Source organism: Leptodactylus fuscus, chromosome 4, assembly GCF_031893055.1.
Source record: "Leptodactylus fuscus isolate aLepFus1 chromosome 4, aLepFus1.hap2, whole genome shotgun sequence".
Classification (NCBI taxonomy): domain Eukaryota; kingdom Metazoa; phylum Chordata; class Amphibia; order Anura; family Leptodactylidae; genus Leptodactylus; species Leptodactylus fuscus.
This window is the reverse complement of record NC_134268.1, coordinates 144,490,524-144,514,895: the sequence shown is the minus strand read 5'-3', so window position 1 is coordinate 144,514,895 and position 24,372 is coordinate 144,490,524. Positions and strand designations below refer to the sequence as shown.

General features: G+C 39.9%; 1 protein-coding gene across 1 annotated transcript in view; it reads right to left on the bottom strand.

The window, feature by feature from the left end:
* The window catches only part of BMPER (BMP binding endothelial regulator), a 174,595-nt gene that overhangs the window by 60,675 nt on the left and 89,548 nt on the right, over window positions 1-24,372 (bottom strand). The window contains exons 7-10 of the mRNA XM_075271124.1: window positions 23,958-24,057; window positions 14,474-14,583; window positions 10,692-10,832; window positions 9,388-9,492 (exon numbers count right to left, since the gene is read on the bottom strand). Of these exons, the coding sequence (XP_075127225.1) occupies window positions 9,388-9,492; window positions 10,692-10,832; window positions 14,474-14,583; window positions 23,958-24,057 (456 nt within the window). The remainder of the gene's footprint in view (window positions 1-9,387; window positions 9,493-10,691; window positions 10,833-14,473; window positions 14,584-23,957; window positions 24,058-24,372) is intronic.

Below are 24,372 nucleotides of genomic sequence, written 5' to 3'. Positions count from 1 at the left end.
CATGCGCCGCACTTTCACCAGTAGCTCTGGAACATTGGGGTAGCTCTTTAGGAAACGTTGCACCACTAGGTTGAAGACGTGGGCCAGGCATGGAACATGTTGGAGTCCGGCAAGCTCCAGAGCTGCTACCAGGTTCCGGCCGTTATCACAAACGACCATGCCTGGGCCCAGGTGCAGCGGCTCAAACCATATTGCCGTCTCATCGAGGAGGGCATCCCTCACCTCGGAGGCAGTGTGCTGTCTGTCCCCCAAGCTGATCAGCTTCAGCACAGCCTGCTGACGTCTACCAACGCCAGTGCTGCAACGTTTCCAACTCGTAGCTGGGGTCAATCTAACAGCGGAGGAGGAGGCGGTGGCGGAGGAGGAGGCGGTGGCGGAGGAGGAGGCGGTAGAGGAGGAGGAGGAGGGGGGTGTTCTTCTCGTGTCCCTGCCAGGAATGTTAGGCGGGGAGACGAGGTACACCGGGCCAGTTTGGGAAGCAGTCCCAGCCTCAACTACATTCACCCAGTGTGCCGTCAGTGAAATGTAGCGTCCCTGTCCGCATGCACTTGTCCACGCGTCGGTGGTCAAGTGGACCTTTGTGCAAAGCGCGGAACTAAGGGCCCGCCTGATGTTGAGTGACACGTGCTGGTGCAAGGCGGGGACGGCACACCGGGAGAAGTAGTGACGGCTAGGGACGGCATAGCGAGGTGCCGCAGTTGCCATCAGGTCCAGGAAGGCGGGAGTTTCAACAAGCCGGAACGCCAACATCTCCTGGGCCAGCAGTTTAGCGATGTTGGCGTTCAAGGCTTGCGCGTGTGGGTGGTTAGCAGTGTATTTCTGCCGCCGCTCCAATGTCTGAGAGATGGTGGGTTGTTGTAAAGAAACGCCTGATGGTGCCTTTGATGGTGCAGGAGAAGGAGATAAGACAGGACCAGGGGAGGATGAGGTAGAAGTCAACAAAGTGGCGGAGGCAGATGAAGTGGTGTCCTGGCTCGTCCTCTGGAGTGCATCGCCAGCACAGTCAGCAGTGGCAGTGGCAGAGGCAGTGGCAGAGGCAGTGGCAGTGGCGTGAACGGCAGGCGGCCTTTGTCCTGCCGTTGCTGCCTGCCACTGATTCCAGTGCTTGGATTCCAAATGACGGCGCATTGAAGTGGTGGACAGGTTGCTCTTCTCAGAGCCCCTAATCAATTTCGAGAGGCAAATTGTGCAGACAACACTATATCTGTCCTCGGCGCATTCCTTGAAAAAACTCCACACCTTCGAGAAACGTGCCCTCGAGGTGGGAGTTTTTCGGGGCTGGGTACGAACTGGAACATCTTGGGAGATTCCGGGTGTGGCCTGGCTTCGCCTAAGCTGCTGACCTCTGCCTCTGCCTCTAGCTACCCTTTTTGGTGCTGCACCTGCCTCAACATCCACACTACTTTCCCCGCTTGACATCCCCCCTGTCCAGGTCGGGTCAGTGTCCTCATCATCCACCACTTCCTCTTCCAACTCCTGTCTCATCTCCTCCTCCCGCACAATGCGCCGGTCAACTGGATGCCCTGACGGCAACTGCGTCACATCATCGTCGATGAGGGTGGGTTGCTGGTCATCCACCACCAAATCGAACGGAGATGGAGGAGACTCTAGTGTTTGAGCATCTGGACACAGATGCTCCTCTGTTAGGTTCGTGGAATCGTGACGTGGAGAGGCAGGTTGAGGGACAATGAAAGGAGCGGAGAACAGCTCTGGGGAGCAGGGACAGTTTGGGTTATTGTTCTGTAAAGCTTCGGAATTTTGGGAGGAAGGAAGACAAGACTGTTGGGTAATAGGAGGAGAGGAGGCAGAGTCTGACTGGCTGCTGGACAATGTGCTGTAAGCGTTCTCTGACAGCCATTGCAAGACCTGTTCCTGGTTCTCGGGCCTACTAAGGTTTGTACCCTGCAGTTTAGTTAATGTGGCAAGCAACCCTGGCACTGTGGAGTGGCGCAATGCTTGCTGCCCCACAGGAGTAGGCACGGGACGCCCTGTGGCTTCACTGCTACCTTGCTCCCCAGAACCATTCCCCCGACCTCGCCCACGGCCTCGTCCACGTCCCTTTCCGGGAGCCTTGCGCATTTTGAATTCCTAGTTAGAAATTGGCACTGTATACCAGTAGTAAAAATTGTGGGTGCACGTAACCCCAATATATTCTTTGAATTCCCAGTCAGACACTGGCACTATATGGCAGTAGCAAGAAATGAGGGTATTTATAACCCCAATATATTCTTTGAATTCCCAGTCAGACAATGGCACTGTATACCAGTAGTAAAAATTGTGGGTGCACGTAACCCCAATATATTCTTTGAATTCCCAGTCAGAAACTGGCACTATATGGCAGTAGCAAGAAATGAGGGTATTTGTATTCCCAATATACTCTTTGAATTCCCAGTCAGACAATGGCACTGTATACCAGTAGTAAAAATTGTGGGTGCACGTAACCCCAATATATTCTTTGAATTACCAGTCAGAAACTGGCACTATATGGCAGTAGCAAGAAATGAGGGTATTTATAACCCCAATATATTCTTTGAATTCCCAGTCAGACAATGGCACTGTATACCAGTAGTAAAAATTGTGGGTGCACGTAACCCCAATATATTCTTTGAATTCCCAGTCAGAAACTGGCACTATATGGCAGTAGCAAGAAATGAGGGTATTTGTATTCCCAATATACTCTTTGAATTCCCAGTCAGACAATGGCACTGTATACCAGTAGTAAAAATTGTGGGTGCACGTAACCCCAATATATTCTTTGAATTACCAGTCAGAAACTGGCACTATATGGCAGTAGCAAGAAATGAGGGTATTTATAACCCCAATATATTCTTTGAATTCCCAGTCAGACAATGGCACTGTATACCAGTAGTAAAAATTGTGGGTGCACGTAACCCCAATATATTCTTTGAATTACCAGTCAGAAACTGGCACTATATGGCAGTAGCAAGAAATGAGGGTATTTGTATTCCCAATATACTCTTTGAATTCCCAGTCAGACAATGGCACTGTATACCAGTAGTAAAAATTGTGGGTGCACGTAACCCCAATATATTCTTTGAATTACCAGTCAGAAACTGGCACTATATGGCAGTAGCAAGAAATGAGGGTATTTATAACCCCAATATATTCTTTGAATTCCCAGTCAGACAATGGCACTGTATACCAGTAGTAAAAATTGTGGGTGCACGTAACCCCAATATATTCTTTGAATTCCCAGTCAGAAACTGGCACTATATGGCAGTAGCAAGAAATGAGGGTATTTGTATTCCCAATATACTCTTTGAATTCCCAGTCAAACAATGGCACTGTATACCAGTAGTAAAAATTGTGGGTGCACGTAACCCCAATATATTCTTTGAATTACCAGTCAGAAACTGGCACTATATGGCAGTAGCAAGAAATGAGGGTATTTATAACCCCAATATATTCTTTGAATTCCCAGTCAGACAATGGCACTGTATACCAGTAGTAAAAATTGTGGGTGCACGTAACCCCAATATATTCTTTGAATTACCAGTCAGAAACTGGCACTATATGGCAGTAGCAAGAAATGAGGGTATTTGTATTCCCAATATACTCTTTGAATTCCCAGTCAGACAATGGCACTGTATACCAGTAGTAAAAATTGTGGGTGCACGTAACCCCAATATATTCTTTGAATTACCAGTCAGAAACTGGCACTATATGGCAGTAGCAAGAAATGAGGGTATTTATAACCCCAATATATTCTTTGAATTCCCAGTCAGACAATGGCACTGTATACCAGTAGTAAAAATTGTGGGTGCACGTAACCCCAATATATTCTTTGAATTCCCAGTCAGACACTGGCACTATATGGCAGTAGCAAGAAATGAGGGTATTTGTATTCCCAATATATTCTTTGAATTCCCAGTCAGACAATGGCACTGTATACCAGTAGTAAAAATTGTGGGTGCACGTAACCCCAATATATTCTTTGAATTACCAGTCAGACACTGGCACTATATGGCAGTAGCAAGAAATGAGGGTATTTGTATTCCCAATATATTCTTTGAATTCCCAGTCAGACAATGGCACTGTATACCAGTAGTAAAAATTGTGGGTGCACGTAACCCCAATATATTCTTTGAATTCCCAGTCAGACACTGGCACTATATGGCAGTAGCAAGAAATGAGGGTATTTGTATTCCCAATATATTCTTTGAATTCCCAGTCAGACAATGGCACTGTATACCAGTAGTAAAAATTGTGGGTGCACGTAACCCCAATATATTCTTTGAATTCCCAGTCAGACACTGGCACTATATGGCAGTAGCAAGAAATGAGGGTATTTGTATTCCCAATATATTCTTTGAATTCCCAGTCAGACAATGGCACTGTATACCAGTAGTAAAAATTGTGGGTGCACGTAACCCCAATATATTCTTTGAATTACCAGTCAGAAACTGGCACTATATGGCAGTAGCAAGAAATGAGGGTATTTGTATTCCCAATATATTCTTTGAATTCCCAGTCAGACAATGGCACTGTATACCAGTAGTAAAAATTGTGGGTGCACGTAACCCCAATATATTCTTTGAATTCCCAGTCAGACACTGGCACTATATGGCAGTAGCAAGAAATGAGGGTATTTGTATTCCCAATATATTCTTTGAATTCCCAGTCAGACAATGGCACTGTATACCAGTAGTAAAAATTGTGGGTGTATATAGCCCCAATTCTATTGCTAGGGGACTTGCAGGGTATTTCTGGGGTGAAGGTGGGGGGGCACACCGTTGGAACGGGTATCGGGGTATATATCGGGTATACGGGAATACACTGACAGTGTATTCCATTCAGGATCCTGGGAAAGCTGGGTTGCGGCGATTGAGCCCGTCAGTGCCACGTTACACTGACAAGCTTCTCCCTGGAATTTAGCTCTTACAAGAGCTGTTGGTTGTCTTCTCCTTCCTATCCTAGCCTGTCCCTGCCTACCAGAATCTAAGCCCTAGCTAGCTGGACGGAAACCTCCGTCCTCGGTGAATTGCAAGCTCAGAATGACGCGAACCTGGGCGGCGCTGTTCTTTTAAATTAGAGGTCACATGTTTTCGGCAGCCAATGGGTTTTGCCTACTTTTTTCAACGTCACCGGTGTCGTAGTTCCTGTCCCACCTACCCTGCGCTGTTATTGGAGCAAAAAAGGCGCCAGGGAAGGTGGGAGGGGAATCGAGTAATGGCGCACTTTACCACGCGGTGTTCGATTCGATTCGAACATGCCGAACAGCCTAATATCCGATCGAACATGAGTTCGATAGAACACTGTTCGCTCATCTCTAATTATTATCATTATGTTCAATATATTCTCTATAGTATACTATATATGGAGGCTTGAAATTTGTAGTGGGAAAAAATCAAAATGGCCGAACCGTTATTTTTTTTTGTCTCCCAAACCAAATTAAATATAAAGCAATCAAAATAGGCCCTCATATAGCTCTGAAAATCAAAAAATCAAGAGTTATGTTGGGGCGACAAAAAGAAAATAAAAATCTAAAAAATGGCTGTGGTAGGAAGAGGTTAATATGGTTATGTTCATGTGGGAAACCCTTTAAGAGAAAACAAATGTTTCTTTTCTGTTAGGTGATATCACTGTTCGTTCCTGCACTAAGACATTACTGTGGAACATTGCTATCTTATAGTTTTATCATTGCGTTTTTTACCTCTATGCTATGATGTGAATTATCCCTGTAATTCTATACATTGACATCAATCAAGGACGCTTTAATCGTAGGACCAATGGTGCACTTCCACTGGGTCTTATGGCAGCAGGTCCCCATTTGGCACAGCGGGAAAGTCCTGCATTTGCTGTCCTGGGATGCCCAAACTTCAATGTCCATGTACAAAGCATTTGTGATTTCGTGCACACATCAGCGTTGATTTAGCCAAGCAATGTTCAAATATGGATGACACAGCTGTGCTCGGAGCACAGGGATAATGCCCCCTGTGCTTTGTGCAGCTAATATACCTACAACCACTTTAAGAACCAAAATAATTTGGGGGTTAAAGATCACAATATTATTGTATTTTATTTTTTGCTTGCGTCTTATCCTTACCTGTCTATCTTAATGTTTTTTGTGGGACAAGCTCGAGATATGTATGGAATAATTTAGGGGTGCATGTAAAAGTTAGGATTTTTCCTATATATATTTTCAGGGTCTGATTGCTAACATGCTGCTGACACCAAATCCAGATGTGTTGAGTACATAATATAAAGCCTCATGCACACGATGGAGTGTATAGGCCAAGTGCAGGGCAGGTATGGCCCAAGCTCCATGTCCAATGAGCAGGTCCTATAAGATATGGGAAGTGAACATCGGAGCTTTGACTGCACTTGTGCATGAAGCCCAATAGCCACAAATATGTCTGACAAATGTAAATTACCACCAATGATAATAATATTGGAAACATGTATAGTCTTAGTACTGGGGAAAATATTCAGGGTGGTAACAATAAGGATAAAAGTTTAATGTTCGTACCCCAGAGTAGGTACTCTGGGTTATGAGATGCTTAGAGTTATGAGATCTTTACAATAAACTGCGATCATTTCGCTCTCCTATATTGTTGCCATATTATTTTTAGCCTAGAGAAGTAAAACAAAGCATATAGGGCTAATAGGCATACAAGTGCAATGAATTTTATATACTGCTGACAGACAATCGTGTGGCCATTTTTTGCCCTGATTTTATTGAGACTGTAAAGAAAAGTGACATGTAACTCCCCTATCTTTCATATGATGATCATTTCTCATAAATTAGCGGAGCGCGCATAATTAAATAGCAGAAACCTGATTGGTCTATGTACGCCTGGCTTTTTTTACTGGCAATAATTATAGAAATGTTGGCACTGACTGCTCAATAATCATGAAAAATGTTCACAAGCTGTCATTATCGGGTTCGCACATTACAGCAGTAAAAGATATACGAGTAATACATCATTATCCAAGTTAATATTTGACAATAATGTCCCTCTAATGTTTAAAATGTCATAGTGCCTTTGAAGATTACGTTTATATAGCAATAAATGCAGTAATTGCCAACAGCGCCCATTAGAAAGTTCAAGTGAGGATGGAATCTATGACCAACACCACCGATTCATTGAACATTGTGTATGCTGGCACCGATTCCAATGTTTATCTCAAGAATAAGGTAGCCTATTACATTTTACATGTGTTGCGAATAGTCACTTGACAGAATCCCTTAGGAGCATGATAAGTGATATAATCCAATTTTTTCCTTAAGACTCTTTCTAATCAGACCATGTTTTATTCTTCTAAGGATTTTTATGAGCCTTTTGGTTTTATGTCTGAAAATATTTCAGGCAAGACTAATTAGGCTTTTGTTTGGTTGTGCAACAGAAACAGCTGTTGTTTTTTTTTTTGTGCCTCATTTGGCCCCGATGCTAAGGAGGCAACTTTTACGTAGTAATAAAGTACAGATGTATATGGAATGAAATGCTTTCTACACCACACATTCAACAAACCTTGGCTATATTTATGACCAACCTAAGACTTGTCTTCTCGAAATCCCTGAGAGTTGCCAGTCATTTATAAATTGCTACAGAAGAACCCCCCACCCAAGTTTTTCTCAACAGCGTAGTCAATGAGTAATAAGTGATAACTTTCCATCTTGTGAATGTTTCCAATCAGTCTGTGTCTTTTTATAAGGTTTCCAGTGCAAATCTGAAGTGGTTGAGAGCAAAAGACAGAATGGAAATCTGCTATTAATGGGCCTAAAAAATTCCTTGCACGTCTCTGTTGAGTTCAATGGAATCTAATTAACTGAGTTACCTTTTTATACTCCTATTATATTTAAGTGTTTTGACCTGCATATAGAAAAGGCCTTTTTTAAGTTTATAAATACATAATTCTGAACTTTATACCTCTAAAGTATGAAACAATATGTTTTACTGTATAAAATCCAGAGTTCTCATGATTCTTTCCTTCAGTATTAAAATTGTCAGGGAAAATCTAGCATAAACAGTAAAAAAAAAAACATAAAGGGGAAAAATAAACAAAATGTCTCTTGTGATAATTCTTTATTGGCTTTTTGTGTTTATGTAATTCAAGTGAAGCCCAGAATTTAAACTCAAGACTAAACTTAAAGGGGTATTCTCATCTCAAGGATCCTATTTACACTGGTAGCTTATGTAAATTGAAGACTTTTCCTAAATATATTTCTTTAGAAATTCTGCTTTGTTTGCCTGCTATGTGACTTTATTCCTCCCATTACACAACTTTGTTATAACCATGGACCTATGGGACAAGTGACTTAACTCATTCACTGCTCTTGCCGGCAGGACAATCCATTCAGCTAATTGCAGTTTTCTGATAAAGCAGAGTCTGTTATCTCTCTAACTAAACACAGACAGAACACTGAGTCCATTCTGTACAAGTATCTGCATATTATCTGATCTGCATAAATGTTGTAAGACTTCCCTGTCCCATTTAGCAAGAGGGCGGAAAAATACAGGAAGTGAGATAAAAAGTCTGCAGCCAGATTGCTGAAACACTGAGGTGGGAAAACCCCTTTAAGATCTAAGATTATCTCTTGCCACATGCAGCCCCCATAATAAAACAATTCTGGATCATTTTATCTACTCTTATAACTCTGCATTATACTATTCCACTCTTATTCCTCCTGGAAATGAGTATGATTGAATAAATTGACAACTGGGTGTTAACCGCTCAGGTGTATTCCTGTATACTGTTGTTTCACAATCAGTGCAGACAGTGACAGACTGTGTAGGAACATGCACCTTACACACAAGGCTGGTGGTAATGCCTAGTTATAAGAGACAGGTTCTATTTAACTGTCACCTAAAATAACTTGAAAGTTTTAATGATTAGTAGATGGGAAGGTGACATGGAGAATAGTTGTCACCATAAATAGTAGGCATAACTGTAGTAAAATTCCAGCTTCAACTGTGGTTCCAATTATCCAAAAATCCAAACTTGTATGGTGCGATAAAAATTAACTTTTATTTCATTCCCAAATAAAAAAAAAAATCACATTTTGGCTAGCGAATCAGCATACAAAGGCTACGCGTTTCGGGACTGTGTCCCTTCCTCATGCCATGAAATGACTCTAATGGCCTACCATCAAATATAACCCTAGAAGGAGAATGAATCAGTCAGTGAATAAGCTTCAAATAGGACTTCCTTATGCTGAACCTTTGAAGTTTATTACTGTCAGAACCAGGGCCAACAGGAGGACGATCTGGCACTCTGGTACGAGAATACAACCAGAATTACATGACCTGTTAGGTCCAAAATCTCTATGACCAAAGTAATGACTTTAGAGCACAGTAAAAATGATATTCATCTCAATAAGATATTTAACAACATGTTCTAATAAAATGACACTAAAATACTTACTTGGGGGCAGCTGTTGACTGGAATGCATTGCTTCTTGCGACACTCCGTCTTGCCTTTCACACAAGAACAGATGGTGCAGTTGACAGAGGACCACATCTCTCCATCCTGCAGAAAAAGCCAAAAAGTAGAGCCATCAGCTGGGGCTTTCAACAGCATGTGATCCCAGTCATGTATCAAACTACAGGCAAAAAAATGTTCCATCCCCAGTGGGCTTGTATTATTGTATAACCTAAATTATGACTTATGAATAAGTGTTATTTGCAGGTTTCCTTAAAGCAGAAGTAAGAGATTATCTTATTAGAGTATATGGCGTATTCTCATTACTAATTACCTAGTGTAATTTCTACAGGATATGAGCAAGAATACTCTGACTCCTTTGTATTTTATAGAAAGCATAGCCTATACCTAAGCCAAGCCTATCCTGAAAGAGCAATTGTAGTCTATTTACCATTCTACAGCATGTTATTCAAATGTATTCTATTACTATGCTTTATTACAATAGTTTATATTATTAACAACATTAACATTGGTTACTTATAACGAATTTAAAGTGGCTCTATCATTGGGAAAAGTGATCTTTAACTAAGCACATACTTGCATAACTTTTAGAAAGGCTATTCCACACATACCTTTTGTATGTAAATTGCCTCAGTAGTTTTTGAATGACCCTGTTTTTATTCATATGCTAATTAGCCTCTCTGTGCACTCCGGAAGTCTCATCGTGACTCTGCTATTCTCTCCTATATGTGCATACAGCACAGACTGCTGCTGCTTATGACTCATTTCCCTGCTCGCATACACATAGTAGAGAATAGCAGAGAGGAGGTTGCTGGGAACTTCCTGTGCTTGCTAGAAGTTAATTAGCATATGAATAAAAATGAGCTCATTAAAAAACTACTGAGGTGATTTACATACAAAAGATATGTGCGAAATAGCCTTTTTAAAGGCTATGCAAGTATGTGCTTAGTTAAAAATGTCTTTTCCCAATAATAGAGCCCCTTTAAAAGTAAAAGGTGTGTACAGATGTGATACATGCAGCATATATGTCTTTTTTTCAATATTCTATACTATATTCACATTAAAAGGGGTAGATTTATTATCAAGTCTAAATGAACTGACCAGTGGGATTCCTGGACGTTGGACCCACTGATCTCTTATTGATGACCTCTCCTGAGGATATCAATAAAAATGAGTTGGACAACCCCTTTAATAAACTTGTACCTATTTATTTTGACCTTAACAGAATCAAGTATACTAAATGATTGAGTTGTACAGAGAAAAGGGTAAGCATCTTAAACCATTACCCTGAATATCTTGCTTCCTGACTTGCACACTTTTACTTCTTCAGCAGGTACATAGGAGACACATTCTTCACAGCAATGCTCCTGTCCATTGTTACAAGATCCTGCAGGAAAACACTTCTTTTTACAGACTACAGTGGAGTCCTACACACAAAAAAAAAAAAAAGAAATTTTTTTTATAAACAAATCCCTAAACAGAAAAGATAGAACAGGGACTTGCACTTCCCATAGTTACCACTCTGTTAAAAAGCATTAAATCATATTATACAACAACTTTGCTACAATCTTATTGAAATGAACAAAAATATATTCTAGATATTTATAAAAAATCATAAATGGTTTGTTATTTTTTTTTTTTTCATTTAGACACAAACGGACTGACTTTTTTTTTTTTTTTTCGAAAACAGCGCCCTTCTTTTACTTGGTCCATGTCTGGTATTGCAGCATTACCAGATATAGCCTATGGACAGGATGTGCACTTTCTCCTGAAGAAAACAGTGGGTCTTTTTATTTTGCCTTATGCACACTACACAGTCCCAGCATCACATTATCTGTGGTTGCTATAGGCGTCATAGGCAGTTTTCTATTATGTACACATTTTTGTCAGAGGTTCCTTTAGGGTAAGTTCACATGTAATTTTTTGATCGGGATTTGGAGGCCGTATCCGCCTCAAAATCCTGACCAAAAAGATGTCTCCCACTGAAATCAATGGGAACCGTTCAGGAGTTTTTTCTGGGAGCTGTTTCTTCCGGCTCCCGGAAAATAGAAGCGAGGTGCTCATTCTTCAAGGCTGAGTCGCCTCGTTATTCGGCCTGAAGACACTCCCTCCTTCAGACTAGGCCCATTCATTGGGCCTAATCTGGAGCAAAGTGCGTGGCTAGATGCTGATGCAGTACACCGGCTTTCAGTTGCGGCTACCCAGCTTTTGGACCGGAACCTAAGGCAGCCTCCGCCTCAGGTTCCGGTCCAAAAAACTCCATGTGAACTTACCCTTAGGATCCTCCATTGCATATCAAGGACAGAAAAATAACATACATTGTCATAGATACATAATGGATCCTGTTACATTATGTGAGGTGCATTGATTTTGGTTGTGCCCATCATATGACGGATCTACCCTTAGCGGGAGTTGTACTTTTCGGTTCCTCTAAAGAACAAAAAAAGCAGAAATCCAGACATCAATGTGAATACAGCCTTGAGTTTAATAATTTTTTTCCCCAATGTCTGCATATGTATATTTAGTCTGTGCTATTCTAATCGCTTCAGTTTACCTCTTAAAACATGACACTGGGCCTGTCAAAGGCAACGTTACTAACACAGTCGGCACCATACAAGCAGACGGCTTTTTTGTTCCCACAAGAGTAACCCTCCTTACTCATATCCTGTATGAATTATACCAGCTAATTAGCAATGAGAACGCACCACAGACTCTAATAGGATAATCTCTTACTTCTGCTATAAGCAAAAAAGGCCCTTATTCATAAGTCATAATTTGGGTTAAACAATGACACAAGCCTGCTGGGGATGAAATGATTTTATTCCTGTAGTTTGATACTTGACTGGGAGCACATGCTGCTGAAAGCCCCAGCTCATGGCTGTTCCCACAAGATCATTTCCTGTACTGGTCTGTTCTGTCCCTAGATGAGTAGGATATTATGAGCGATTACCATATGGAGCTCAGCATCTACTTAGAAACACCTAGAAAAAGTTACATCTTAGGGCCATTATTTGTTACTTGTTAATATGGCAAATTGTTATCCACACTCTACATAGTGGTGAAATTAGTAAAAAAGAAAATAAATCTCATAAGCCTAATTCATCCATATTGCATTGTAACTGGTGAATATGGTAAATATATTTTATTAATAAGGATCATTCAGCTACAATTTACCCAAATAAAAAAGTTAAAAAATACATTCAGTTTTCTGGCATTTCTATAATGCATATTAAATGTAGTGAGATCACTTTAAGGCCGGGGCCCCAAAAGCTGAGAACGCCACAGGAAAAATGGCAGCGTTTTACAGTAACTGCAAAGTGGATGGGATTCATACGAATCCCATGCGCACTTTGCGTTTAAAACCACAGTTGCGGACACGCTACGATTTCCAAAAACAGTGCGGTTTTGGAAATCGCAGCATGTCAACTATATCTATGGAAATACCAGCAGCTTTCCCATAGATATAATTGTAACAGAAAGTCCACGGAGAAAAACTATGCAAACTTTCTGTTCAAAGCGCTGTTATATATACCATACATACTCGAGTATAAGCCAAATTCTTCAGCACAGTTTTTGTGCTGAAAAAGCCCCCCTCGGCTTATACTCGAGTCAGCAAAAAAAAAAAAAAAAATATTTTTTTTTTTTTTTTTTGGGGGGGGTCTATGACCAGCCGCAATATCAATGTATAGAATCTCCCATAAAATAGTGGTGGGGGGGAAGGAACTTTAAAAAAAAATCAAAAAATTTAAAGTTCTAAATCCCTCCTTTCCCTAGAATACATATAAAAGTAGAAAATGACTGTGAAACACAAACACATTAGGTATCCCTGTGTCTGAAAGTCCCGGTCTACTGAATATAGGGTATCTGCAGTGCTCCTGCTCCATCGGAAAGGGGTTAATAGGAGCACTGCAGATACCCTATATTCAGCCAGACTGAATTCCAAGTGTGTGTGTGGGGGGGGGGCAGTCCTCAAGCTCAGGGAAGGGGCAGACAGACAACTAAAACACCCCCTCCCCTTCCCCAGCACCCAGCAACTACTGCACCCAAAAACTCCGACCATTTTAATTTTTGAAATTTTCCAGTAGCTGCTGCATTCCCCCCCTTCTCGGCTTATACTCGAATCAATAAGTTTTCCCACTTTTTTGTGTTAAAATTAGGGGCCTCGGCTTATATTCGGGTCGGCTTATACTCGAGTGTATCTATACATAGGTCTATATACAGAAGGCAGGTAATTGTCGTCACTCCAGTTGTTGTGGAAGTACAAGTCCCAGCATGCCACTTTGCTCTGCTGTTTTTGGGCTAGCCCTAGAACTAAATGGAGAATGATGGGAGTTGTAGTTTCATTGCAACAGGAATGCCAAAAGTTGTGGATCCCTGATATACAAGTATGTCCTTCCTGATCTTTACTCTTGGCTCACCATATCCTGAGTTGCCTGACACAAGATGACCTGCTCTTCAAAAACGATTTGGCAATACTTTTGTCATGATATATTTATCCTATGTGAATCAGTGTGTGGCCACAAAGTGGTTGTGTTATGACTTGCAGTATCCCAAGGGATTTGCTAGAATGTCACAATATCGTCAACAATGAGTCAACACGTGTAATATGGCACCCAATGGGGCACACAAGTACTTCTATGGGTGCTTTATTACATCTCCATACACCTCAGAGCTTGCACAGAATAGTAATATGTGGATGTGCTTAAACCCTTCATCAGGGAAACTTTTTAACTGATATCCTAAATCAGTTTTAATTTTAATGTGTTGTGGTATTCCGGATTATTTTACAGGTCTGTGCTGCATTACTACATTAGACTAGGGGTCAACGGATACAGATTTAAAGGAATTTCACTGTATAGTATAAAAAGTATATTACGATGAAAAGTCTTTTCTTTTTGTTCTATATACTTTTTTCATTGATGATAAAAACAGCATGTCACTAGATCCTTCGGTTCCACTGAGTTGAGTTTCCAACATTTTTGGCTTTAGCTGTATCTGGACAAGTGACACATAGAAGAAAAGGCATCCAAAGTGAAAGCTCATATTTGGCTGCAGGTGCATTACTTACCCTGCAGGTGCATGTCGTGCAGCTGTCATACATAAAGCTGGAATGATTGTCGTAGACATCACTTCGAAAGAGGCAACTGCCAGAAGGCAGGTCAAACACTTTTCTTTGGCCTAAAATGAGGCAATAAAATCTATGAAATTACAACACAAGTAAATAAATGTAACCATATCAAAAAAGCTTTTCGAAAACCATAAAAATGCGGCTCATGCGAAACTTCAAAGGAAGAAAGTCAGACTTTAAAAGAAAACCTTTTTCTAACCTTAGAAGCTTCTTGGAAATTATTTCAGTCTCTATACTGTTTATGCCTTATTCACACTAGTATGTTCGGACCTATTCACCACAAATATTCCGCTGGAAGTCGGTCCATGCTGACTTATGGGTAGAGCCCATTTATTTCTATTCTTACTTAGTGTATGTCTTGTCTTATGTATTAGGGACAGGCCAGAGCACTGTGTAAATCCTTCATAGATCCCTACAGTCCTGTACTATTCTAGCCATAGGCAACTTATCCGGGGCCTATGGTGTTCTTTTTAAATAGGGCACCACATACAGAGATATTCTAAGAGGAAGAACTTCTATATTCTTCCTTATGAACTCTGAGGCTTGCAGACAACTGTTATGGACAACATATTATGGATCTGTACAATTCATAGCTTATACAAAGCCATAGTATAGTCTTATATGTGAGTCCAAATTTTGTATTTTTACTTTTTATTTAACACCGTAGCAGCCAGATGTTCCATGTGTGTGAAAGGGAATTTATGAGCCATGCATCGAGATGTGAGTGCAGTTTTTATTTTTAGGGTCTGCTGACATTAAAAAATGCAAATGAAACATATGTTTTATATGTACCACACTGCCTATTGCACAGACTATCATAGCTAATGCAGGCTGCTTATTACAGTCTTGTCAGTGAACACAGTCGCAGACGGCTCGCTGCTGTGCACACCTCTGTACCCCTTCCGTTGTAGTGTGTGGTGGTATCATGGGTCATTAACTTTTTATTTTCACCCATTACAGTTGTCATATATAACACACTGATGATTTCAAAGGAGGAACAGAGGAAGAGGTAGTTGTCTCTGTGTTTCAATGAACCGGACGCAATAAAAAGATGCAAAAACTGTACACCTGGTACATTCACTTCTCTCTTGCACAGATGTGCATATTTATATTTAGAGTATTGTTTCAGCCATGAAACTCGGTCCATTGGTCAGATGACCTGAATTGTAGGCCAGGAGAGGGACTCTTAGCAGTATAGCTATCTACATACTGTCCCGTAGTGTAACTAGCTGAAACTTGGTAGTGTGAATGTGCCCTTAGGTTCCATATAGCAATGACTGCCCACATTTAGACTACATTCACACAAAAGAGTTGCAAATCTTGCATCTAAGCGGCATACATTTTACCTGTTAAACATCTTTGGGGGACAATATCAAACGCCTTTGCATCCAGGAACACTATAACCACATCCTGTTCAGGCACCTATTCACCTCTTCATAAAAGCAAATCAGCTTAGTCTGACAACGTCTACCCTTAGTAAAACAAAGTTTCCTGCAGGTTTCACTTTACTGGCAACACAAGGGTTCCACATAAGTGGTATGAAGTCCAAAAACCAAACTGTACTGTAATAACTAGTGCCCTAGACATGGACACAAATGAACCAAACTTGGAGACTGTGTCTCCGGATCTGTACATTCCCTTTCTAGCCATCGTTGTTACACAATATCAATGTGTTTTAATATACACATATTTTTCTCTCACTCTGTTCTATTGGGGTCTGAGCGAGGAGATAATTTTTTTCCCAGCACTGCCTCTTTTCTTTTATATAGTATTTTAATTAATTTAATTTTAACATTGTTTTATTTTCTATATTTGCATTACTACTTATGATTTGATTATTTATGCCTCCTATGATCCTCTCTTTTTTTGATCCTTTCCTATATAAATATGACATTTGTGGTCGATGTACACTAGAGGCACAGCTGTTTACCCATATGTCATTGTTAAGTAAGTTATCCTGGGTACAACAGGGTCATACATGGGGGCATAAACTGCTTTTTGGCACACAAAAGGGAGCAAAAGTAGAGCTACAAGATATGGTAAATATATCCATTAACATATTTGTTTGGTATGACTTCGTGTCTAAATAGCAGAGCATTTCACATTTTGAAAATTGCTAATTTTTCCAAATTTGATATTTTTCCTAAATAAATGCAAAAAGTATCAATTAATGTTTACCACAAAAATGAAGTCATAAATATATACCATACACACAAAAAAATTATGTAAAAGATGACAATGTTCTTATAATATATATATATATATATATATATATATATATATATATATATATATGTTAAAAAATGATACATATGGAGAGAGAAAAACATAAAATATTGTTACATCCCACAGGGCGAACAAATCACAAGGCAATCCAGATAACTAACATTGGAAACCAGGAGTAACTCAGCAAAGCTTTCACTAAAGCGATGAATGCACATAATAAAGTAAACCAAAAGGATACAATATATGCCTATGTAGTCAGAGAAAGTGAAAACCCTGGGGAGTCAGACCGCACCCAAACTCACTTTTCGCCCTAGCATTGACATGTAATAGTAGCAACGCACCATCCCAGTCCTCTGATTAGTGATGGTTCCGGGGAATTGCTTGAATAGGAGATATACCGAATGCACCACCTGTCCACCACAGCAGCTTCCAGTATTTGGAGGCTGCTGCAACAGCTGATCTGTGTGGGTTACGGGTGTTGGACACCCACAGACCACATACTTATCATTATGAAAACTTCATTTGAGGCCGTAAATCCTCTTTAATATGTCTGACCCAGTAGATGGTGGTAGAAGTTAGTAGACCAGCCACGAGGATTGCAGAATGTTCTCCCAACATGATGTTGTCAATCCCAAAGATGATGACTGTACTCAGGAGCAATGGGGTAACAACTGTAGGCAACTATTTAACAACAGGGTTAGCCCCAAAGTGAATGGATCTTTAGACATACCCAGTAGCAGTGGGCTGGAGCTGTCCAGTCGCAACAGTTGCAGGAGATGGAAGTCAGCAGAGTGTAAAAGGTACAGGGAACCCACTGTAGCTTGGCTGCTCACTGTCATTGATAACCAATATTGCCAATTGCAAAGTCTCTATTATTAAAGCAGAGGCCACGAGTAGTGATGCAGAGCTCTTGTGGTTAATCTCAGGGAAATTCAGACTCCTTCAAGATGGCGGAACACAGGATCTCTTTCAGTAGTTCCAGCTGTAAGGTCTGAAAGGCAGAAAGTAGCTGAAGATAGGGCGGTGAGATTGGCGGATGTAGGCACTGTGTTCACCGTAGCAAAGATATCTACCAGATCTTCAGAAAAATCACAAAAGCTTGGAGCAGTTCTGGGGAGGCCTGCAGGTTTTGTGATGGTGGTAGTAGTATTCCCCTGGGTATGCACTTGGAGTGCTCTTGATGGTAGGTGCAGGATTGAGACTCAGGAGAAAGGATTGCAAACAAAGAAAACTAGTAACATTTTGCTGATGAAGAACAAGGAGTAATAAAACAACTTCGTCCAGATGCTGGAGATACAGTTCTTAGGAGCATCCACTGAGGCTGTGGCTTTAAGATAGTACTTTCTGGTCTCAGTCTGTATCTCCCTTGCTGGGGCAGTCTCCTTCTAAAACTGTGTGATGAAACTCTCTTAATCCACAAAATGTTTGCAATCCCCTTACTGTAACCTGGAGATCCATAAACTGGAATCCTATATAACCACAGTCTAATAAATAGGGTTGTAGCTATGAGTCCATATAACATTACCCTACAATATCTTCTTGCACACAGTCTATCCTAAATGACCAGGGATTATTTCCATCCTCTGTCTGTAAAACAATATGTAGTCTGTCTTTAAACTGGCTTGAAGCCAGCCTAACCAAGAACTGTAGCTTCTCTCTAACTAGAATGTACTACCTCACTACCTCCCCCTAGCTGAGGAAGCAGTCCAAATGTTTCTTCTCTCTCCCTCCAACAGAGACTCCTGGGTTGCACCATCAGCTTAGCTCACAGCCCAAGTTATTTGCTCCATTAAGGGGACAAGTTTTTATCAAACATTTTTTTCCAATGTAGCTTTGCTGCTGTGGCATCTGCTCCCAAAAAGGGATAATACTGGATGTTTTTTTTTTCTTGCTCATAAATCCACCTTACTTTTCAACAATGCATACTGCCAGCCTGCCAATGTGGCACAATTTAAATTTGTATTCAAAGTATGTTGTTGCCACTGCCATACTGTTGGGATAATAAAAAATATAATAAAATCCACTGTATCTTCAAATATCATTGTGTTGGTGCAAATGCAGCTTTAACTGCATCCAGTCCTTGGGTATTTGGAGTTTGGCTTCTTAAGTTAAGTTGAGCTGTTTATTATTACTGGTTGCAAGGTAATAGCAAAACAGTATGGCCATTAATGATATCCCGCTGAAATTAACTGGGACTTTGATTAAAGGAAAGCATCATGGCCAAGGGACTGCATGTGGCACCCACTGTTAGGGGTAGTTCACACGGAGTAACCGCGCGCTCATTTTGGCAAAATACAAGTGTAAAGAATACACGTGTAAAAGTAAGACTCCCATTGACTTCAATGACATTTTACACGTGTATTTTGATGTTTGATGATCTTGACGTGTATTTTGACATGTTTTTTTACACGTGTAAAAAAAATGTAATTGAAGTCAATGGGAGTCTTATTTTTACATGTGTATTTTGCCAAAATGAGCGCGCGTTTACTCCGTGTGAATGGACCCTCATGACCCTATCCAGGGAAGTGCATTGTAACATGTGCTATTCATTACTGCAATTAAAAGCACTGCTTTTAATTACTCTACTGCAAGTAAAAAGTGCTGTGTAAAACCAGCCTGAACAATCTATTTGTGCACTGTAGGCAAAGGAGTTGCCTGTGTATAACATTACTAAGAGAGAAGCTAAATTCAAATGGCACCAGATGGTATCTGCAAAATAGTATGGTGACTCACCTTAGATCCAAAACCAGATATTACGGACAACTCTAGACAAGATTGTAACAAAACAAAACTGCCCAATTTTCCTCCTTGACCCTCATCACAAATTCACATCTGACTCTTGTCATTGGGTGTGGATGCTGGACCCCCTCCACCGCTGCCACCAGTTCTAAGTCAAATCTCTTACACATTAACTTTTTGTTTCTGTACACCTCCACCCCCTCATAAATTGTAAATTACACTAATTTTAGTGGCGTCTGACTTATAACAGTACAGAAGGAAGGGAGAATTTTTAAGTAATACAGAAGTTTATTATTGTGCGAGAATGAATATAATATTTTATACTTTCTGCTCTGTATCCAGAAGAGACCAGAAGCAAAATCAACCAACACCTATTCTAAAAGCAGAGGGAGCATGCACCGCACTCTCCACAGCAGAGAGGCTATAATACTATAATATACATCTTTGTTAGGATTCTTGCACCCATGTTTAAAACAATCCACATGAAAATAAAGTCATAATCATAAATCACATGAATTATTATTACATATGTGCATGAGAGAGGGCTATTACTCAGTGCCATTCAAAGTCAGCTACACAAAGACCTGTGTTACCAGAGACAAATCCATCAAACAAATCATGTAATGGATCCCTGTTGTTTACCTCAGCAGCAAACACAATTCTGGCCATTTGGAATGTACTGCAAAAATGTAAGTGCTTGTTTTAAATGGCAAGCTTCATTTATCACAAAAGTCAGCTTTTCCAGACCTCTTCCAGGCCAACAGACTTGAGTCATCTGACCACAGCATGTTAAAAAGGTAACACTTAACACACGTATAAAATAACATCATTCCACTTATGCAAAACCTTTCTCAAAAGGGTAAGTTTACAGGTTTCATCAATGAAGTAGATCATGGAGATGTCCGGGTAACACCCCCTCTATCCCAATAATAATCTATTATCACTGAGAGCCATAATGTTAAAGGGATTCTATCATTTGCTCTAGTAATTTTTAACTAAGCATATATTTGCATCATCTTTAAAAAGACTATTCCAGACATACCTTTAATTTGTTAATAGTCACAGACATTTTTGAATTAGCCCATTTGGTATTAAAGGGGCTCTATCATTGGCTCTAATGATTTTTAACTAAGCATATATTTTTGCATAGCCTTTAGAAAGGCTATTCCAGACATACCTTTAATTTGTTAATCCTCTGAGCCGATTTTTAATTAGCCTGCCTTTATTGATATGTTAATTAACCAGAATGGAGCACTGGAAGATCACTGAGCACTGAGAGCAGGGAAGGCTGATGAGTCATCATCATCATTAACAGCAGCCTTTCCTGCTCTCACCTTCCCCTTTGTACACATATCACATAGTGCTCAGTGAACTTCTGCTGCTCTGTGCTGGCTAATTAGTATATCAATAAAAGCGGAAAAATTCAAAAATGGCTGAGAGGATTAACAAATTAAAGGTATGTCTAGAATAGCCTTTCTAAAGGCTATGCAAAAATATATGCTTAGTTAAAAATCACTATAGCCAATGATAGAATCCCTTTAATACCAATTTTCTCTGTAGCACTACAAAGCAAGTATAGAAATTACTACCAGTGTGATTTTAGTGGGTCCATCAGAAATTGATATTGCATTTAATAAATCTGAGGACATGTCCACCCTTTAATTATTTACTAAAAAGCTAATTACTAGTAATAAAAAAAACCCCTCTAACAATAACCCTACACTATTCAGCAGTAGGACTGTTTAGTTTATTGCTTCACAGTATTGAACTAATACATTCCTGACAAAGGAAATTATTTTAACTAGTATAAGATCACTGTGATTTGTCTATTGTTGATAAAAACTTTCATAAGTCATGTCTAAAATATATCTTGCCAATGCCACGTGACTCACGGTAAATGTCTAATGCTAAAGACTGGTGTAAAACAGGCACAATCTTGGCAGCAGGCGTGACCTGTCATATATACAGTATGCTACGTATACAGACCCTGCAATAATAATATCTTGTCTAAATCCTTAGACTGGTAATAGAATTCAAATAGTTACCAAACTTTTGTTTGCCAATTGCCATCTTCCCCTATCTCCACCAGTGTATATAGAATAGTTGTTGAGTAAAGAAGGATACATGTGACATACAACTCTGCTGAAAGTGGTCTATTAGCAAAATAAAGGATCATCATGGGGAAATCCAAAATGCTGATCCTTATTTCAAGTAACATCTGCTTGTTAGGGTAAAACCGGAGATTATCGGACAATCACACCAATATTACCATGATCTGGAAGCATGAGTATAATGCATATTAACAGCCATTGACCTGGTTCACATCTGCATTCAGGGTACAATCGGAGATCCCAGCTATACTAGATTATTAGGCAACCACACCAATATTACCATGATCTGGAAGCATGAATATCATGTATATTAGCAGCCATAGGCCTGGTTCACATCTGCTTCCAGGGTAAAGTCAGAGATCCCAGCTATACTAAATTATTAGGCAATCACACCAATATTACCATGATGTGGAAGCATGAATATACAGTAATGTATATTAGCAACCTCAGAGGCTTAGAAACCAAGAGTATCCTTAGGTTCACGGTCACTACCTCATCCCCAATCTCTGTCTTTTAGAACAGCCAAAATATATAAAACATGTTATATTTCTATATTTATAATCTAAGCCATTTTAGGATTAAGTTTAATATTTACCAAAAGTGTAAAATAAGCTGAAAAAGTTACCAACCCCTCTAATGTAGTGGCATTGCCCCTCTTCTGTTTAACTTTAGAAGAATTCTAAAACTTTGCAAAATGCAATTATATGTCAATAGTAAGCCCTAGTTGTATCACTTAACATCTTGTAAATGACTAAGCAAACACACAGACACGAGAGAAATGTTCATAAACACGCAGTAAATATCCCACTGTTTATAAGGATCACATCACACAGGAATTATTTATTCTTCTTGGCAGCAGAGACATTGACTCCTAGACAGTAACGTTGTTATTGTGCACTCTATGGACGGGTACTGCCTGCTAAGTCTGGTACTGTAATGTGATTTAACTCTTAGATAAGTCATTGACACTTACTTTTAGGAATATAAATACCATAAATGAACATACGTTATTCTCAGTACTGGTCAAATAAAACCATTATGAAGAACATTTATGGAAATCAGCTAATGTCTTGGTTTATCATATATGTATTATATGTTCTATAGGCTCTAAGACTTTAGGATGTAACAATACATTCAGATACATGTCCATTTCCAGTTGTCAATATTGCACAAACATATTTGCAGGTACTATACTAAGATTAGTGATATAGGGTCATACTGTCCCAAGCATTTTCCTCTGTTTCAAGTCAATTACTCTATCGGTATTCTTTCCGGAGTTTGGGAGTAACCCAGGTACTAACTCACAGAGCACACATAGTCATGGTATATACAGTATAACCGTTTGGTTTGTACATAGTGTATAAATGGGTATAGCTGGCAAGTTGGAAGGGGCAATGAGGCTAAAAAGGGGATTTGCTGGTCTCCCTGGACACTAGACTGACCTTAGACTGGTCTGAATTCTTAATGTGGATGTTGGAAATTGGACCAGTTCCAGGGCTGAGTATGGACCTTTGATTTATATTAATGTAAATGTTTTCAGTTTGGTGTAAAACTTTTTGTTATTGTTTTTAAAAATATATCTGAACGGTGTAATAATTTATTACACAACCTGATCATAAGGCTAGTCTGTATATTGTGTATATTACTAATATTAAGGTAGCAGGTGTTAATAAAAGCAAGTGTGGGTATTTATGAACTGTTGTATGTTTGGTGTGAATGAAGTTGGAGCAGACAATCAGTTTATTAGACTAAATATGGATTAATTATATAAAGGGGTGGTCCAGAACCTAGCAGTTGGAAACTAATGACCTATTCACTTAGCTCATCACATCTGTTGGGGTCCGACACCTGTACACTGTGCAGATCAGTTGTTTTGTCCCCAGGAAGCCATATACCAGATATATGGCTGGAATCAGCTGTGCTCCTATTTAAGTGAATAGTAGCAGAACTGGAGTTCCCGGTGCCATTGCTACAGTGTACAGAGCTACATACCTTTTTTCCGGACCGAACAATGTAGCTGTAGCATGGGGAACTGCAGCTCTGTTTCTAATCACCTAAATAGGAGCAGAGGAGTTTCCAGCCATATACCTGCTAGATGGCTTCCAGCAGGCGAACAGCTGATCAGCGTGTGGTCTGGGTCTGAGACCCCAGTCGATATGACACTGATGGCCTATTTTGAAGATAGATCATCTGTATCCAACTTTGCTAGGTCCTGGACAACCCATATAAGGGTCTAACAATATAAGCTTGTCTTAGCAGGCCATCGTTTTCTTGTTGAGCGTCGTTTGGTGCTAGGTCAGGTTTGTAGCAACATATGGATATACAAATAAATATTCGTGTTCACTCACCTATGCATTTTGGGCAACACTGTCCAGTAGGAATATGACTGAGATGCTGGGGGCATGACAGAATTGGGCAGACTTCTTTAATGCACTGTGTCCTGCCTCCCTAAAGGAAAATAGTTGAGATTAGAAAATGAAAGACTGCAATTCTGTCCTCAGAACAACATTTCTGTGTGAAAATCCACATCATTTCATCTTTCTTGAAGCCATGCATGAAAACAGTATTTCCTTAGTGTTATATATAAAAGAGGTTATAAAGTCTACATAAAATGCAATCTATATTATAATTAATACCATGATTACATTACCCTGGAATTTCTATGGATTTTTATTACAGGGGTTTACAGTCTAGGAGTCTCATTCTGCATATGATAAGCCATAATGATGAACATAAAAAATCTAAGGTATATTTGTTAAAAGT